This window comes from Osmerus eperlanus, chromosome 28 (genome assembly GCF_963692335.1).
Source record: "Osmerus eperlanus chromosome 28, fOsmEpe2.1, whole genome shotgun sequence".
Classification (NCBI taxonomy): Eukaryota; Metazoa; Chordata; class Actinopteri; order Osmeriformes; family Osmeridae; genus Osmerus; species Osmerus eperlanus.
In genome coordinates, this window is record NC_085045.1 from 7,393,216 (window position 1) to 7,412,550 (window position 19,335).

General features: G+C 45.7%; 2 protein-coding genes across 2 annotated transcripts; one reads left to right on the forward strand and one right to left on the reverse strand.

The window, feature by feature from the left end:
• The first annotated feature begins 307 nt into the window (after positions 1–307).
• Positions 308–8,779, forward strand: elovl7a (ELOVL fatty acid elongase 7a). The gene is made up of 8 exons (XM_062454316.1): positions 308–551; positions 4,160–4,248; positions 4,519–4,709; positions 6,090–6,170; positions 6,315–6,371; positions 6,500–6,605; positions 6,855–6,991; positions 7,130–8,779. The coding sequence occupies exons 2-8, from the start codon at positions 4,185–4,187 to the stop codon at positions 7,385–7,387; spliced, it is 894 nt and encodes a 297-aa protein (XP_062310300.1). The 5' UTR covers positions 308–551; positions 4,160–4,184; the 3' UTR covers positions 7,388–8,779.
• Positions 8,780–11,557: 2,778 nt separating this feature from the next.
• LOC134015034 (uncharacterized) lies at positions 11,558–15,570 on the reverse strand. Its single transcript, XM_062454314.1, has 3 exons — positions 12,822–15,570; positions 12,517–12,592; positions 11,558–12,395 (listed from the first exon to the last, which is right to left on the reverse strand). The coding sequence occupies exons 1-3, from the start codon at positions 15,546–15,548 to the stop codon at positions 12,247–12,249; spliced, it is 2,952 nt and encodes a 983-aa protein (XP_062310298.1). The 5' UTR covers positions 15,549–15,570; the 3' UTR covers positions 11,558–12,246.
• Between the last annotated feature and the right edge of the window lie 3,765 nt (positions 15,571–19,335).

A 19,335-nucleotide genomic window follows, 5' to 3' on the forward strand; every position in this document is an offset into this window, starting at 1 on the left:
GTTGACTATTGCTACTTGGACGTCTGTGTGGCCTTTTTGTTCAACCTGCATTTATTCCTACTATGCTTATTATAGATTTCCATATATGCTATACCTCTCTTGTTCATTTGCATAGTTAAACCATGTTAAACATTTTCATAAAACGTTCTCATTGTTAAAGACAGCCAAAGATATCAGTTTGATGACGCGGGTGGGTGGTACACTGAGTTGAAACTAATTCAAGTCCGATGCAGTAGCATGCCAGCATGCATAAAGGATACATTTATTCCTCCTCTTTTCCTCCTCCAATCCGTTTGGGCGACGTTTTGATAGCGCGTCAAGCCGGACCCTGTTCGCTTTCCCTAGGTCTCCACCCTCTACATTTACATCAGTCACTTCTCATCAGTGCATGGCAGCAAGCATCAACACGACAGGGAGGATATTCGCAGCAAAGTTGCTCAAAACGTCGACACACCTGTTTCGATTGCTCACAGCTGCGCCACAGGCGAGGCGGGAGGTGGAGTATCTATTGACGGAGCTCAAGGACATTTTAACGTTGGAGTTCGATAGAGGTTTGTGAAGTGAATGTTATCTTGTGATTCTATGATGTTCTTATAAGTGCAAAGTGAGTATTGTAAACGATTGGAAACCGGCTCCCTGTATGGTAGCCTATTATTTATTTATTTTTATTCCCGGAAGAAGTTGATATGCTGCGTTAGAAAAGTTACCGTTTTTTGTTCTGAAAGTTCGTGTTTTTATACATGGTGGCTTTTAGGGTTTAACATCTGGTCGCTTTTCTGTACCTATTGCGATGATCAAATATGTTCTTTTGGCAATATCTCTGACTGCCACGATGCTAAAGTTCCTAATTCTAATAGATTTTCGCAGGGTTTGATTTCATATTTTAATATGGCTCCCGTGCCGCACAAATAAAACGAGTATATCGGTACGCGATTGAACGGGGGTATAAATGATTGTCGACTACACATTATATGCTTTGTGCAATCTTTTAGACTCCCTCTATACTGGTGATACGTCTGTTGTGGTCCCGAGTTTCTTTTAATTAGCCTACTGTAGCTTTTGTTCCAAAAGCAATGTTAGAATTTTTAACCTAAAACCTATTTTGGACTAGTAGCCTAATAGGTAGCCTACCGGGTGCCCTACGCACAGCGCGTGATGCGCGTGCTGGGAGCGGCGGCACTGGGTGTTGTAATGATTTTATAACCATAGACAAAGTATTGGGAAATGAGTGATGTATTCGAGTGTAAAGGCTGTGAGTCAATTGTTTTACCTCCCCATGTCACCAATATGGCGTACATTATGGGCTATTGCTGTCAGGAAATAACAATGGAGAATACCACAGGTTATATATGGTTGTAGTGAGGGCCGTTGGGTGGTGTGACACAACTAGAACATGCTTCCGAGAATCCTTGTCATATCGTCAGAACGCGTGGGATTAGACACACCTATGTTAGGCAAGGTGTGGTTATACAGTCTACTGCTGCCATTGCCTAACTGAAATGTCAGTGTTGACCATAGAATGGTCTACACCAATGGCCTCAATTACATTTTCCGTCTCATTGAGAGCATGGCACTATAAGTACACACCTTGTTGGCAGGGTTCTAAATTAACACCCGCCAACCCGCCAAATGCGGGTTAAAATTCATTTTGGCGGGTGTTAATAAAAACTCATTAGCCAGTTTGGCCGGTGATACATGAGGCATTACATGAATGATACATAAGGCTCTGTTCTCGGCATGGTTCTCGGTCATTTATCCCCCTGGCAGTACTTCCTAAGTTTCCCATGAACACTGTGCCGTAATGCTAAGTGATAACGTTTTATACGCCCATTGGCTGCGCGCAGTTGAAGTGAAACCTGCGCGAGAAACCGTGGAAACGAACGGAGCGTCCACCAGAAAACACAAGGAAGAAGTCAAACGAAGCATAGTGGATCATAGGAGGTAATAAGAGCTAGCTAGAGTAGTAAAGTAAAGTAAAAAGTACCTAACTTAATGCGGCGGTGGTTAGAACAAACTTCTGGGGTCGAGAAGAGGAACGAGGCAGGGGGTGAGGATATTGATAGCACTAGAGAAACGAAGAAAAGAAAATGTAATGCCAAATGGCTGACGGGTCGGGAATGGCTTGTGTTTGACAATGAAAATGTTGTCATGTTTTGTAAGGATTGCCGCATGTAGTCTACGCATAAGAAAAATTAGGTTGCTTACTGACACAGTCTAGTGTAATGTAAATACACTGTTCTTAATAAAGAGTATATTAGGTCAGTTTAATTAATGCCTGCTTAGGACAAAACGTTACTGTAAATGCATGGGCAGGAGTCAATCTCATCATGACGCGAATGGACGTTTTAGCCATTTACAATAAATCGTGTCCTTACTTAGTCACGTGTTGGTGATTTCACATACCCTTGCATCATACTTCTGTGCTTCATTTTACTTCATTTTATGTGTTTTTCATGCCAACAATGTTAATAAAATGATCAAATGCATTCATTGAAACTCATAATTGTTCTTATTTTCACCGGAAAGAATTTGGCTAGTGGAAATTCTGATTGGTTGGTAACTTTAGAAAGTTACCAGCCAAATTGGCTGGTGATCAAAAAAGTTAATTTAGAACCCTGCTTGTTGGTACAAGGTCAAACCTGTTAACTTAATAAGTTCCACATGTATTTTGCATTTTAATGGATCAGGTGGAGTTGCATCTAGTCAATTAGTTGCAATGCTTTGTGATGGGAGGCTGGGTATTTGAACCCCCCTGTACTCAAATAATGGGACTTTTGTATCAAGTTATTGTTTTCACAGCCGTTGGGCTTGAATGGGGACAAATATTGGTTTTCCCTGCTTGTTCAGGGTTGATTTCCGGTATGGAAATGTGTAAAAACGTGTGCCACAGGACTCCTTATGTAATACCCTTCACATCACATAAACCAGCGACATCGCAACTACTGATCACTAATTTTGTGGGGCTTTAGACACATCCATACTCTATATCTAAAGGATAGAAACCATGTTTGATAGAACATTCCAGTATGGGGTGTTCAGTTTCATTAGATATCGAGACAGTATTTCATCATTGTATCTGTGCAGCCGGTTGATCCTGCCCACAAGCAAGGACTAGGAAATCCAGTCGGTCAGCCCTTGCTGTAGCCTGTCATGCCTTTTTGTTTTGTTTTTTAAACACGATCAGATCTCACCGCAAGGATGTGATTCATTAGAAAGGCATTCATTGTCTTGACCGGAGGGGTGCCCTAATTATTTGACAATGTTACTTTGTTGCAAATGCCCTCTGTCTTCAAACTGTGGGTGTTTGTCTGTGGAGAGCAGAGTAGCCACTGTTGTCTAATTCTAGCCCCCTGAAGCAGGTTATTCACCAAATACCCTTTTATCTTTTCCCATTCATAAAGGATAGTGTTGCCAAACCCTTCTCCTAATGTCAGATCCAATGAGTCTTCTATTTTGCGTGACCTTTCTTTGTTACATACCCAAGATGTCCACCTAGCAACCGGTACAAGGCCTTGGAAACCAGACTTACAGTAGCTCAGATGGTGACATACTGCTTAGTCGTTAGTTTTTGTAGCGTTTTAATAATCTGCGCGTATACTGAACCAAGGTGAGGCCTGTGTGAGTGCGGGTCCCATTGAATGCCTGTGTTAACAGAACACATCTGGTTAATGGTGTGTGTGTGTGTGTGTGTGTGTGCGTTGACCTTACCACATCCCAGAGAAGGGAGAGGAGCCTTGACTGTTGGTCCTTGTGCTTCCAACACTCCCTCCCTTGTCCCTGCGATGCTAAAGAAAAGGGAGAGAGAGGGGAGAGCGAGAATGACAGAAATGCGGACTTGAATCATTTTACATTGTCCACAATCCAGCCTTTCAGTATGAGGGCTGGTGGTGGATTGTATCATGACATGAGCCACCCAGAATAACTTTAGATGACCGGGGTCTCTGGCTTTTTTCGAATGTTGTTCTGACGTGTGTTGTCAAATCAAATGTGTATGTGTGACTGATATGGTCAAACTCCTCACCGTCCTCAGAATGGCAAGCATCAACTCCCACAACATGCAGCGAAACGACCAAAGCTGCGATTGGGCATGTGTGTTCTCCTCTATCTTTGTGTGACACTTGCATGCTCTAGTCGTTGACCTCTGCCCTCTGTTTTCCAGGAGTGCTACTAGACCTCAAGTCAAAATGGAGTTCAGCGATTTCAAATCCAAGGCTATCCGCATGTATGATGAGTTCATCCAACACGCAGGTGAGACTGACATCTGAACGTTTGGGATCGTTCAATAATTCAGTGTCTGATCATTAGCCCATTTATTTAGTCATACTTACGCCTTGCTTAGTTCCGGTAAGGAAAATTATTTTCAAATATTCATGTCTCTGAACTTACACTATCCTATGCAATCTGGTCACTCTAGGACACTGACTATGGAAATGATGTGCATTGATGGCCTGTTCACACTCACATTAATATTAAAAACGTGGCAGTATGAATTTTCGACCCTCTCCTCTTGTTGTCTAGACTCCAGGACGGATGACTGGATGCTCATGTCATCGCCCCTCCCCCAGACCATCATCATCGCGGCGTACATCTACTTTGTCACATCGCTAGGGCCGCGGCTGATGGAGAACCGCAAAGCGTTTGACCTCAAAGGTGTGCTCGTGGTCTACAACTTCAGCGTGGTCGCCCTCTCCCTCTACATGTGCTACGAGGTGAGTGAAGGTCCCATGCGGCCTGGGGTGGCTTGGAACATTCCGCCAGATCTCCTCCTTCTGATCTGGCTGTCATTATGGGAAAGTGTTTGTCCAGGTAGGGGACAGGCCTGGGCTGTTGGCATCCGCACGCCTCCCGATCTGACGCGCTCGCATGCATCACTTTGTGCCTCTTTTCATCCCCATCGGTCTAACGACAACCAAGAATGCCCGTTTGTCTAGGTAGAGGTGCACCAGCCCTTTTTTCTAAGCTGTGTCTTTTCAGACGCGCTTAATTGCTCGTCCAAGCTATTTTGACCGAGGCCAACCGTCATGCAAATCGACAATCTGTCACTGTTAACAGTTGTGATAAAGCTGAGTCCGTTACCCTAGTTTAGTTAGAAAGATCTTTGTCGTAAAGGCCGTAAGTTCCTTCCTTGCCTCCTTCCTTATCTTGCGTTTTTCCTCCATCCTTTTCTATATTTCTTTTCTTTTTCCTTTCGAAGGAAATTATGATCTTTAAACTGAGTTTTATATCACCTAAAAGATTGCACTAAAGCATATAATGTGTAGGCTACTGTCGACAATCGTTTATACCTACCCCGTTCAATCATGTATATACTCGTTTTATTTGTGCAGCACGGGAGACATATTAAAATGTGAAATCAAACCCTGGGAAAATCTATTAGAATTAGGAACTTTAGGATAGTGGCAGAGATATTGCCAAACGAACATAATGATAACAAATATATATTTGTTATCATTATGTTCGTTTGGCAATATATTTGTTATAATTATGTTCGTTTGGCAATATCTCTGCCACTATCCTAAAGTTCCTAATTCTAATAGATTTTCCCAGGGTTTGATTTCACATTTTAATATGTCTCCCGTGCTGCACAAATAAAACGGGTGCTTCCTTTAAAAGGAACAAATCAGTCTGGTCTTTGTCTGAGGATTGGGCCAAAAAACTGGTTCGGTCACATTCCTTTTCTTTGACTAGTGCTGAAAGCCTGTTTTTCTTCTTTCTGACTGATTGACTGACTGACTAGGGGTGGGGGGGTGGAACCTGAAAGGTGTGTATGTGCTCACAGCATGGATGACTAATTCAAGCACCTTGTTTCAACTTCCTTTGCCTTCTGTTGAGCATTCGTTCCCGTCTATGTAATGAGAGAAGCATTTATCAACATTGAACCTATGACGTGTGTGTGTGTGTGTGTGTGTGTACGTTCATCGATGTTGGACTTGCCTATGTATAACTAGAGTAAAAATCGTTATTCTGCCATGTGAAGATGAGTTATACCCATAACTTCTGGGTAACACAAATGTCTAAAATGTAATGCTGCTGAATTGCTGCGATATTGGTGGGCGTCATAGCTTTTGTTGTTCTTTGTACTTTTGTAGTATGTGATTTCCGGTTGGGGGACAGGATACACCTTCCACTGTGACCCTGTGGACTACTCTGACTCACCCCAGGCCCTCAGGGTAAGAGCCCTTAAGCAACGCTGCCTTCGGTTTCTCTCCCCGACACCACCCACACTCTCTTCAATGGAGTGCTTAGTTGATTTCACAATCAAACTGTTTTTCTCCCCTCCCCTCCTCTCTTTTGGATCTTCTATCCATCTCCAGATGGCAGCGACGTGCTGGCTCTACTACTTCTCCAAGTTCATCGAGATGTTGGACACGGTGAGCTCCCTCCGGTCCCACTCTAGATCACCTCTTCGACATTTGACGTTTTTTCTTTTTTCTTCTTTTATCGACCTGTTCCATGTGTCTCATCCCTCTGTTCCTCGCCCTCCTCCTTCGCCCGTCAGGTCTTCTTTGTGCTGAGGAAGAAGAACAGCCAGGTGACCTTCCTTCATGTCTTCCATCACTCCATCATGCCCTTCAATTGGTGGTTCGGGGTGCGCTTCGCTGCAGGTAAGCCGGCTCCCGCAACCGCCCACCCCCTAAGGTTCTGAAGACTCTTATTGGGTCAATTAGTCCGAATACCATTGTGGAGAACTAGATACCGTTTTAGAGATGACACTGGTACAAATGCACCTCATATACTGCACATCGTGTTATGTTGTTTTTACGTAACCAAATCCCAAATGCACGTTTGATTTACGCATGCTTGCTGGGGCAAAACTAATAACGGGAGATGTGCTTGTTGTTGTCTGTTTTCAGGTGGTCAGGGCACGTTTCACGCCATGCTCAACTGTATCGTCCACGTCATCATGTACACCTACTACGGCCTGTCTGCCCTGGGCCCTGCCTACCAGAAGTTTCTGTGGTGGAAGAAGTACCTCACCACCATCCAGCTGGTAACGCCCTCTGCTCTGCTCCTAAACACAGCATCCTCTGGTCCAACTTATGTGTACCTTAAGATAGTTAAGTGGTGCTGGCCTTGTCTCCCACTGAACCATCCATGTTAAAAACCTTGTTGTTCCGTCTACCCTCAGATCCAGTTCGTAATCGTCACCACCCACATCTTCCAGTATTTCTTCATGAAGGACTGCCCTTACCAGTTTCCCATCTTCGTGTACATCATCGGCCTGTACGGCCTGGTCTTCCTCTTCCTCTTCCTCAACTTCTGGTACCATGCCTACACCAAGGGCAAGAGGCTGCCCAAGGTCCTGCAGAACCAGCGCTGGGCCCACCACTCCAACGGAGTCATTAACGGCAACACCAACAGCATGCAGCACGACAAAGACGACTGATGCGGTTTCTGGCCAGTCACGGGAGGGGGGGCGGGAGCGGGACGCCGGGAGGCCGCGGTCTATCCCATTTGAATCATTATGCACAGAAAGTTACTACCCCTTCCACTCTACTCGAGTGGATCTGATTATTGGACCACTACCCTCTCTCTATTGCTAAGGCAATCTGTGTGTTACGACCCAAAGCTGTATTGTTTCCATGTCTTTTTTTTTTTTTGTAGTTTGTTTTTTGTTTTTCATCGACCATGTTGTCTCTTCTCTATCAACGACACAGATTTACTGAAGAACCCCCCTAGATTAACTGAAGAACTACTTCAGTCAATCTAGGTAGCCTTCTGGACGGTCTAAAATCAACCACTTGCAGAGAGAGATGTTGCGTGTCCACTGGAGGCATCTTCCATTGTACATGGGGCGTCCTCGTTAGCCATTCAAGCCATAGTTCTGTTAGCTCTGCACTGAGAAGGATAGGAGCTACCTGGTGCTTTTGGACCTGCCCGATGATAAGTAGAGTAGATTCTTCTTTCTCTTACTGTATCTTTTTTTTTTTTTTTTTTTTTTTTAAGGAGACATTGTTTTAGCTTGTTTCATTGAATGTCATTATTTTTATACTGATCTTTTTTTTTTATATGAATATGTCTGTACATTCAATTGTAAATGTATTTCTGGAACAGTCTTTAATTAGGAGGATGCATAAGAGGGAGTCTCATTCATCTTTTTAAATAACACCCTTCCGCCGTCCCCTTTTGTTTGAAATACTCACTTCTTTTTGAATGGAGTCATGGCTACTGTCCGAAGCCTAAGTGTTTGAGATGCTATCTAGCCTTCTTCAATTTTCTAGTCTCTCTCAGTATAAGGATAGTATGACATTGAAGCATAATGAGATTTGAGACCGGTAACAGTGCTTCTTGCAGGAACCGGAGCAGAGCTCATGTTGTAGCTGTTAGCTTTAGCTCACAAGCATGGCCTTAACACAAGTCCAAAAAATACTTGACAAATCACTTTACCTGCTGTGGATTGGCTGGTTGGCCGGCAAACTGAAAGACTGAAGCGTTTGGCACTAACCCTGCATTCACTGATTCGTATGAAGTCTCCTAACTAGCATGTGAGGCTGTGCTTGTGGCAGTTTTTAAAGTAAGCTCTATTGCTCTCCTCCAGTTGTGATTGAGAACGTGGCATTGGATGGTCCAACCGTTGTGCCTTGAGCCCTGGTTGAGGTATGGTCTACCTGGGGAACCCTCCGCAGTGCCTTACACTCCGACCCATTTTCTGTCTGTAGTTATGAGTGTCCTTTTAGACATGATGCCACAAGGGCACTGATTTGAAAAATGAGTAATATGTATACCTAGTATTTTACTGTATGTATTTATGAGAATAAAAAGCTGTTTAAATACTGAACTCCTGTGGTGCTGCTTTTTCATTTGGTTTCATACCCCCTCCATATGGTGCATTTGAGTGAACACATCCAACAGAAAAGCTGTACCCAGCATTCAGTGATGGAGACCCCAAAATCGGTTAAGGTACAGTACGCACAGTTGGAACTTTTACATTAGCCATAAATTTGAATTTGAGGGAGACAAAAAGTGAGGTACCGAGGTACTTTATCACCAGCATCCCGGGGTGGAACGACCTAGAGAATTAGGGGCCAAGGTGTGTATGCCTGATTAATATTTAAAGCCCATTAGCATTTTCCCAACTTCTATCTGCACAGGAATACACTGCAGAACATTCTCAACAATCAAATTTCCCCCTATTCATTAAAAAGGAACCCTATTACAGGGAATGAAACCTACATTATTAGTACATTATGTGCTAAATGGCATTCAACTTTCACAACCATTACTTTTTACCCTAGTGGTAAGCAGTGAACACATCCAAAACATACTTGACTGTGTGATACAGGTTTGCCCGGTGTAAGATGAAATGAAGTGTCATACTGACACTAACTTGTCGAACATTGAAGCTGATATCTCATTTGTTTCTCTGAATCCAGACCTGCCTTGGGTATCCCTGATTATTCGAACCCTTTTCGCACTGCCACAAGGCCAAATGTTTCGCCCTGGGTGTCCTGACCCAGCAGCATGGTAATTCTGGCCTATCTTTGCTCCTCACTTGATACCATAGCATGTTTATCAGCAGTCTGCCGCCCCAACATGTATGGAGGCCTGAGATGACAGGAAAGCTGAAAGATGTGGAGAATCACCTGAGAGGGTATATATCTGGGAGCTGGACGATGACAAAGTTGGAACATTTGAATGGTTCTGCACAAGTTCCAATCTTGATTGTCTGATTTCAGTTGATGGCCAGTTGGACACACGTTGTGACACTGCAGCTGCACGACCACTCTGATCGTTATCCACAGTTTGGTGACGCGTTCAACGTTGTTCTAGAGAGCTATATCTGGGTGATGGAAATGGTCTAGTATGTGCAGCAATGGGAGGTTTTAAGGCAGGGTTATACAAACATCAGAGAGTAACTCGAGCAGTCACCCAATCCATCTACAGCCCTCTCAGACGTGACGCGAGTCTTTACCTCTCCCTGCCAAGGAACAGAACGAAGGAAACAGGACCTTATCGTGATCACCCTGACTTATGTCTTTGAGAAGGTGAAAGCTGATAAGACGTATCCAAAAGAGTTTGAAGGAAGTTCAAGTGAAGGAAGTTGTGTTGAAGAGAAGCCATAGAGCCAATGTGAGAAACAGGCCTATTTGTGAAGAGCAACGTGTGTTCTATGAACCATGGCCCACATACTCTCCCTCTGTCAGTGAGACTCATTGTCATACTGATATTGACAAGCAGTCAAACAATGTTTGTGTAACTAACCCTATTTAGATTCGGGTTACTTAGCATTTCACCACACTGAGTGTAACCGGACACTGAATTCCATTCACCACTGACATGTAAGTGGTCACGGTATCTCAAATCAGGTCATTTTCCCATAATGTGTGTTCTTCCAGATGACTACAAACGGTGCTGTAGCTTATCCCATCCTCATAACTTCTCCTGAACTAGACGTGTTCTCTGACCCAACAGACACCACAGGAGAGACACTTATCAACTCATCTGCTGTGCTCTCATTGGCTTTCAGTCAGGTCTCCTGCCATTTTGGTTGATTGTGGAGCACAACGAGATCAGCATCAGCAAGCAAGGGTGACAGGCCTGTGAGTGTCACCCTGGGGGACCCCAGCCTCGCTGGGAGGTTGGCAAGAGGGCTGACAACGCGCACCTCCCTGTGCTATAGCTTTGTTAGGAAAACAAACAGGACCGTTACACTCCAACTGCAATATAACTAGTTTATTGACAAGGATCAGATACAGTAGAGTGTTCCGGATGGTAGTGAGTCTCTGTGATGGTCTTCTCCTGATATCCACTCAGCCCAGCGAGTTCCAGCCAGGTGAGAAACTCAGTCCTCACCCTTACTGCTAAAAGTACATTTCTGGCTCCTTGGCAACGGTCCTTACATTGTCCGGGAGAAAGTGGGCCAGGAGACCTGCAGGGTAGAAGAACCGAGAGGCAGGAAACCAGAACAAACATCCCACTACCTATCAGCCTCCTGGAGATCCTCCAGGCCATGTGTCCAAGTGTCCTTGAGCAAGACACTGGACCCCAAGCTGCTCCCGATGAACAGGCTAGCCTTGAATGGCAGCTCCGTCCCCATGGGTGTGTATGAATGGGTGAATGAGAGGCATAATGTAAAGTGCTGTGGGTGCCGGGATGGGTGACTGTGGCTCAGAGGGTAGAGAGAGAGTTCTATCCCCAAATCCTCCAGGCAGGCACATGCACAGATAGACCCCTAGTGGTGCTCAAGCACCTGCCCTTTTGCCCTGTATGAGAAAAGTGCCCCTTCTGCTGGAGGAGGGAGGGGCGCGGACCACCAGGGGTCTATCTGTGCACGTGCCAATGGGTGCCCTTTTTTTTGGTTTGAGCACCTGCCCCCCAAAATGTCTGTGCACGTGACTGCCCACAACCAAGTCCGATGGTACAAAGTTTAGCCGGTTTGGTAGCTACACAGGCTTTCATCCACCCTGGCTAGCTATGAAGGCTCGCTACACAGGCTTTCATCAACCCAGGCTAGCTATGCAGGCTCGCTACACAGGCTTTCATCAACCCAGGCTGGCTATGCAGGCTCGCTACACAGGCTTTCATCCACCCAGGCTAGCTATGCAGGCTCGCTACACAGGCTTTCATCCACCCTGGCTAGCTATGCAGGCTCGCTACACAGGCTTTCATCAACCCAGGCTAGCTATGCAGGCTCGCTACACAGGCTTTCATCAACACAGGCTAGCTATGCAGGCTCACTACACAGGCTTTCATCAAAGGTTCAACTCTTTGTTTTCCTCTGTAGCGGCTCTGCTGATGGACCTCACCAAAACAGGTAGGCCAGAGAAAGTGGTGTGGGGGTCAGAGCTGGAGCCAGCCTCCCAGTCTCTGAGGCACAAACACACCAGACCTCCAGGTTTGTTCTGAGGGACAGACAAACCAGACCTCCAGGTTTGTACTGAGGCACAGACACACCAGACCTCCAGGTTTGTACTGAGGCACAGACACACCAGACCTCCAGGTTTGTACTGAGGCACAGACAAACCAGACCTCCAGGTTTGTACTGTGGCACAGACATACCAGACCTCCAGGTTTGTACTGTGGCACAGACACACCAGACCTCCAGGTTTGTACTGAGGCACAGACACACCAGACCTCCAGGTTTGTACTGAGGCACAGACAAACCAGACCTCCAGGTTTGTAATGAGGCACAGACACACCAGACCTCCAGGTTTAAGACTGGACTCAGTCAGTCTTGTCCCAGTAATTTGACCCCGAGGAGCACCCATTCTCACTCTCTCTACTTAAACGTATCAGTAGGCCGTCCTACTGGCTCCCAGACATCTTGAATGTCTTGGCGATGGACTTTTGAAGCGCACGGAACATTCGTACGTGTAGAGGACGTCTAGGGGGCTCCTGCTTGGTCTCGTGGTCCTTCGACAGCTCCAGATTGGCAGGCGAACCACACTTAGCCCCTGTGACAAGACAACATTTTAAATTGGTGAATTTGAAGTTAGGCTTTGTCAGAGTAATTTGCCAAATCTACAGGATCACTTTGTGATTAATTAAGGATGACAAGCAGTGGTGGTCGCTCACCAGGTGTGACGTGAGAGCTGGGGGGAAGCTCCTCCTGGGCTGAGGGCTTCTTGGGCTCCGTCTTTCTCTTCAGGAACTGCAGGGGAAAACACAGAACATGCTGGAATCTATAGAAACTATGACAACACCTCTCAGTCCACCAAAGCATCAGGATTAAGAACCACAACAGCCACTCAGTCCCAACACTGCCTCTTCATTCTATACATGCTCCATTACATGAATAACCAACCCATGGTCATTCATTCTGTACTCATACGATATACTATAAGCTCTGCTCTATAAGCTCTATTACATAAATAACCCACCTTGTTCTTGAAGAGCTTGGCTTTCTTCGGCAGGCTCCACCACTTCAAGCCCTTCTTAGCCTTTCTAGTCTCTCCTGCAGAGGTCGACGCTGTCCCAGCATCCATGATGACCGCTGCAGGGCTGAGCTCACCGAGATCTTCCCCAGGACACGGAGCTGCAGCAGCAGACTCACACAGAGTGTCCATCACTCTCTCCGTCAGGATCCTGACCGTGCGGTCCAGGGTCTCCTGGCAGGCCAGGCTGGAGGTCGAGGGAAGGTTCAGCTCAAGACTCTTCTGCAGCTGACTCTTAACCGAGCTCTTAGCATAGCTGTGGATGAGCTCCTGTCTGGAGGGCATCGGGGGGCTTTCTGGCAGCATCAGCTCTGACGTGCTTCTGGTGGAGCCCACGGGGCTCTGAAGATGCAGGCCGGTGGTGGCTGTCTGCCGGCGGAGCCGACGGACGTTGGCGAGCAGACTCTCTGAGGCGGTCTTGATCTGGAGCTCGTCCAATCCGGCGGAGTCCAGTCCTACGGCGGCGACGGAGACTGTTGGACCCTCTTCATCCTCACATAACTGGTTGAGATTCTCCAGTATGGAGTCCAAGAGGGCACAGGTCAGGAGGCCGTCCTCACTCCTCTTCAGTTCAGCAGTGGAGCACTCTGAAGCTGCTACTTCTGCTCTCATGGCACTGAGAATCACCCCAAGGGTCCTCTTGGTCCAAGAGATGGATGCCTTCGGAGGGATGATCTCAGATACACGTTCCTCACGAGCCGACAGCTTGTCTGCAGCTTTCTGCAGGGTCCTCAGCGTGCTGTCATAAAGCTGCTGGCTGGAGGAGTGGACCTGCTCCCAGAACTTCATGCCACCAGATCTCGTCTTTGCTGAGGCCCTGTGCTGCTCAACCACCTCGTGGAGATCGTCTAGGATCGCACCGAGCAGGTTCTCGCAGTTCTCAGAGGAGGCCAGCAGAGATGGACGCTCTGAGCTCTCTGGATTGGCCGCATGAGGTGAGCCACGAGGGTTCGCCGGTTGGCGAGAGAGCTTCTGTGTCGCTCTCCTCAAGGCCTGCTGGAACACATCTTTCCCTTTGGTCGCGTACTCTTTTATGATCGTTCCCACTCGCGTGTCATGAGCCAGGCTCTGCCCAGCTGCGGGTGGGCCCTCTGGACGTAAGAAAATCAAGGTCTCCAGGACCTCGGTGGTTCGGTGTCCACTCCCTGGAAGGAGGGAGTCAACAAACAAAGAGCGGTAGATGTGGGAGAAGGACATCTCCGGACGCCTTAGGATCAGCGAATGATCCAGGATGGCTGAGATGCCTTCGACGAGCTCATCGATTTCCACTTCCTCAACGCCCTTGTTTAGACAGGCCAACATCTGTTCGTTGGCCAGCTGCTGGAGTTTGGTCAAGCCTTCGTTCTTCACGCTCTCCCGATAGCAGAACTCACTACTTATGGCTCTGCAGGCTGCTGTCACCGTGTCGACAGACCGGATCAACAGAAGCCTGATGAGAGACGGGGGCAAACTTTCCAGAGACGTCTCGTTCATCAAAGAGACGCTCTCGTCCGCCGTCACATCTCCCATCCTGGAAGAGCTCACCAGGGGGGCCAGTTTGGCTGCTGCCTTGCAGACCATCTTCTTGGCTACAGAGGAAACATCCATTGCGTCCCATCCTGTGAGGGACGAGCTGTTCCCTGCACTGGATGATGAAGACTGGCTGTCCAGAAACTCAACAGCACTCTTCACGGATCCAATGATCCCATCGACCAGGTCACTGGCCAGGGAATGTCCAGAGCCACCGCTCCCCAGATAAGGGATCATGACCAAATCCTCAGTTCTTGATTGGCTGGATGGCGATGTGGACGAGCCCTCCTTCCTACACGGCCCAAACTGCTCCTCCAGCTTCTGCTCCACAGCCTGGACAACGTTGGTCCTCGGCATGGTGGTCAGGAGCTCTCCGAGGGACCCTCCAGAAGACCGGCTGCTGCTCCCTGACCTCCTCAGCAGCGGTAGAGTCTGCACGTCGGCACAGACAGCAGAGAGGAAGTAGCTCACAGAGGAAAAGGTAACAGGCCCTTGAGCTTCTTCTTGGATTGCGGCCCTGGCTGCTAAGACGTTGCCGATGACCGGCACGATCACCTCAGCTGCCACAGAGCCCAGACTGGCCTTGGCCTCCACCTGCAGATCCAGAGAGGGGGTTCCACTCTGTCTGCTGAGCGCCACCTGGCTTTCTGCGTCAGCCTGCAGCATGGCGGACACTTTGGTCAGCATCTCCTGGGATAGCAGCCCAGCAGCTGATCTGCTGCAGGTCTGGGCGCCTGGAGCATCTCGGCTGGCGTCCAAGTGAGGCAGCATGTCTGGCAGCCTGTTGTTGATCAGCTGCAACGCCGCTCTGATCACAGAGATGGGCAGCTTGGTGTGGCTCGACAGGGCTGAGGAGCAGGCTGTCTTCATCGCCCTCTGGCTGCCAGACGTGCTGCTGCTGCTGGCTGTGCTGGGGGGCATTCTCTCCACTCCACTGACGCCCTGGGAAGTGGACGCAACTTCCAGGGCTTCCAGCTGGTCTTTTGACCCAGTGTCGGGTACTGAAGGAGGGGGCAGATCCGAGGGCTCGACCGGGTCCATGTCCTCCAAACTTAGAGGCCTCACGGTCAACACCCTGATGAAGGTCCCTTTGTCTCCAGACAGACTCCCCTCTCTTCCCTCGTTCACCCCGGGCTGAGATGAGTCTTTCTTATCTTTCTCCATGTCTCTTCCTCAGAAACTGCCTCAGGTCACACTTGCTGTTGCTGTCCGATTTGAGAGAGAGGCTTTCACACCTGACACCTGAAAAGACAGACTTTTTCAAAGAACACAGAGAATATAATTACTTTTTCAAAATAATCTAATAGCTACTTTACATATCTACATGAGAACATTGTCTTGGAAATGTAAACCTTACTGAAAAAGTTGTTACAACTTGTAAGGTGTAAAACAATCAGAACATTTACTTACAAAAATATTTCTGTGTAACAATACGAATTTGTCAAGGTGAAAGCGTCGCAGAGATCCACATCCTTGTCCAAGAAAATCACGTAAAACTGAGCAGTGATCAGAACGGCCTTTTGTAGTTTATTTGATGAATTATGTCATAATACAGCAAACGTCATCAAACAGCAGACAGCACAATTTGAACACAGAGAATAGGGCTACAATAACTTATTCAGATTAATGTATAAACTACCTTCATATCTACCAGCGAACATCGTCTTTTAAATTGAAACCTTACAACTTTAAAAAGTACCCATATCTCCTAGGTGCAAAACAATATGAACATTTACTTACATTGCAATATTGCTGTATTCCAATACGAATTCGTCAAGGTAAAAGCGTCGTAGAGATCCAAATCCTTGTCCAAGAAAATGTTCAATAAGAAATGAGAGCAGTGATCAGAACGGCCTTTTATAGTTTATTTGATGAATTACGTCATAATACAGCAAACGTCATCAAACAGCAGATGGCGCTCTTTACACCCGGTCTGTTTAGAGTCCAGGCCGTGGTCTGTTATCAGTGTTAAACAGGGGCGAACATTTTATTGTAGCTGCATGAACTGTTTTAAATCACGTTTTGAAAAGTGAAAATGTGTAACCCCCATCACACATTTTGTATCAAGAAAAATATATTTCACAGCGGTATCCACTGTTATATAGATTCTAAAAAGCTGTCCCACCCACATTGGAAAATAAACCGATTACATTGGTGTTCCATGTTGCATTAATTAATTATGATTTGCCCATTTAGACGAATAAGGTTTATTTCGACTGGATATCATTCACAGACGATTCACCTTTACACATTAGGAGGTAATAGGGTGATTTCAGGTAATGTGGGACACTTTGGTAGAGGCTCCAGTAGACTTACAAAAAAGCTGTTAGCTCACCCCAGTGGTGTTTCTGTAAATGGTTTTAGGGCTTAGGAACATTTTCATGTTGGAATGAAATGGGAATACACAGTAGTTTAGGAGCTACACACTTTCAAACATAACATGATCCCCTCTCTCACTCAGGCAGCATTTTCAGGTAATGTGGGACAGCTTGCGTGGTAGGCTAGAGGGACAGTCATCGTCTGTCAGCCTATCGCTAATATTAATAATAATTAGTTTATATACAACAATGCAACCGTGCAAGGGTGTGGCAAGATTCATTTAGTTGTGGGGTTTGACTTATACAATAGGCATAAAGTGTAACTGATGTAAACCTTAGTGATCTGCAGTGCTAGCTAGTCATGAAGCGTTAGGATTTCGTGGGACTAGCGTTATTGGTCACGCCTACAAGTTTGAAAGCGCTGGGTCGATGACAATGAAAGTTGTTATTTAGTTGGGAATTTAAGTGCAGTGTGATGCATTGGTATTAAAAATGTGAGAACTGTCGAATTAAATTACTTCTATAGCATAAACAAAGTATTACTAGATGTCCCACTTTACCTGAAGAATGCCGTCACATAAAACTTTTCTTTGTTGCTAACAAAGCATTATTTTACACATTTTTGTGTGTTTCAATCAGTGGTTAAACCCCTTCATTATGCTGCAATAATTATAAACGCTGATTTGCAAGGAATGCAAGAACAGTTAGATAGCCTAGACTAACTACTGTACAGTAACCATGTAGCCTAAACTAGTTTAGGGGCACTATCGTGCAACACAAGAGAATGTTCATTAAAATGACATGCTCCTACCGTATTTTTGGTGCGGCGTTTAATCGAGGGCAGCGTCATGCTCTGGCAGCGTTTAATCGAAGAAAAACGGTACATTAAACTGTCATTTAATGTGCTCTTGGGGGCCCACTGGTGGCCACGGGGGCCCTAAGCAGCTGCTTAGTTCGCTTATGCCTTGGGCCGGTGTTGGACCGAATTCTCACTATGTTGCACACTATGTTGTGCTGCACTTGAGAGCCTGTACGATTTGTATGTCGTGCTACTCGTAAAATCCGAATGATTGTCTCAAGAAAATAGACGTACTTTGGAGCTGCACTTGAAAAACGATGTTTATGTCGATGTTGTGCTACACTGTCCTATTATCGGAATGAGGGTAATATGTGAATTATGTTGTAGTTGCGACTGCTGTTATGTCACTGCAGTGACATAACAGCGAGCATTGTATTCATTTGTACGAATCACTTTTAGTAGAACTATTCACTTCTGATTCTTGATTACGTTGTACTTGCTGTTATAGGTATACTTACTAAATGCACTATATGCCAATTAATTGGCATATAATCGTCTGGTAAATGAGTATAGCTACATTATTTTACAAATGTATGCCATATAAAAAGGCCCCTGCTCACAGGTCCCTCCTACCAGAATTCAACTTATATTTCCCTCTCAGTAAACTACTTGCCACACAACTGTTTTGTGTTTATAATCATATCCATTTTATAGATCCCGCTTCCAACAGCCTAGTTTGTGTCTTCTAACTTGCAATGTACAGTGCTTGGTGTTAGTACCTGATAAGCCAAGCCTGGACCTTCCCTTTGTGAATGGCTAGTGAAAAACATCTTGAATTCCATCTTAAATTGTTAATTTTTTTTAGATTGTTAGTTCCTAGGATTAGTTAGATTACTGCACTTTTTGATTGAAGATCCGTATATGTTTATGTGTTTATTGTTTGCACCTTCTGGCCACAGTAAATTCCGTGTTTGTGTAAACCTACATGGCGAATAAAACCTAATTCTGATTCTGATTCCGGCTATAACAATTAATGGATGAGACGCAGGCATACTGAGGGAAGATGTCTGCCGAGAGGATAGTTGTCTCGAGTTATAAAGAGTAAAATTCCAATCAGAATACCTCACCAGCACCCCAATATCTTCTCTGTGGGTGCAGTAACAGATGCTGTGAAAATGACATTTGATTAGGAGTCACTCTCTGCTTTGATGTGTGTGCCATTCCTCCAAGACTCTGTAATGTCTGTACTCACTTCCTTTTACTAAAGCATTCCTTTCATGAGTTAATTAAAATGCCTGTATTACATTAGACTTTGTTTCGATTCTCATTGAATGCTATTTTGAGAACCACATGCCATTCAGTGTTTTAGTCTCTAGATGGTGCAGTAAGTAAAGTTATGTGTTATGAGAATTACAGTAGGAACAGTTGGCAAGGTCCTGTCAAACACAGACATGTACAGTAAAATCCAGTTTTGGATATTAACCTAAGGTGTGACCTATGCTTTTTGACACATTAGACACATTGATTTATAAAATAGAGCTAGAAATCATCAATCAACTGCAGTTTCTTCAACTAGTTATTTAGTCTCCAAACTGAATGTAAAAAGATTGTCCTAAATGCATACATAATACAGAATTTCTATCTATAGTAAGTATGTACAGTTTGTGCAATCACACTTGTTGTGACATATTTCTGAAGAGGTCCAACACTTTGCAGACAACATTTTCTCAGATTTAAGTCAAAACCTTAAGTACAGTAAGGCACAGACACGAATTTGAGGTTATCCAAACATGCCCTCCCTATCCGGTCAACTGTACTCATAAGAGTTAATCAG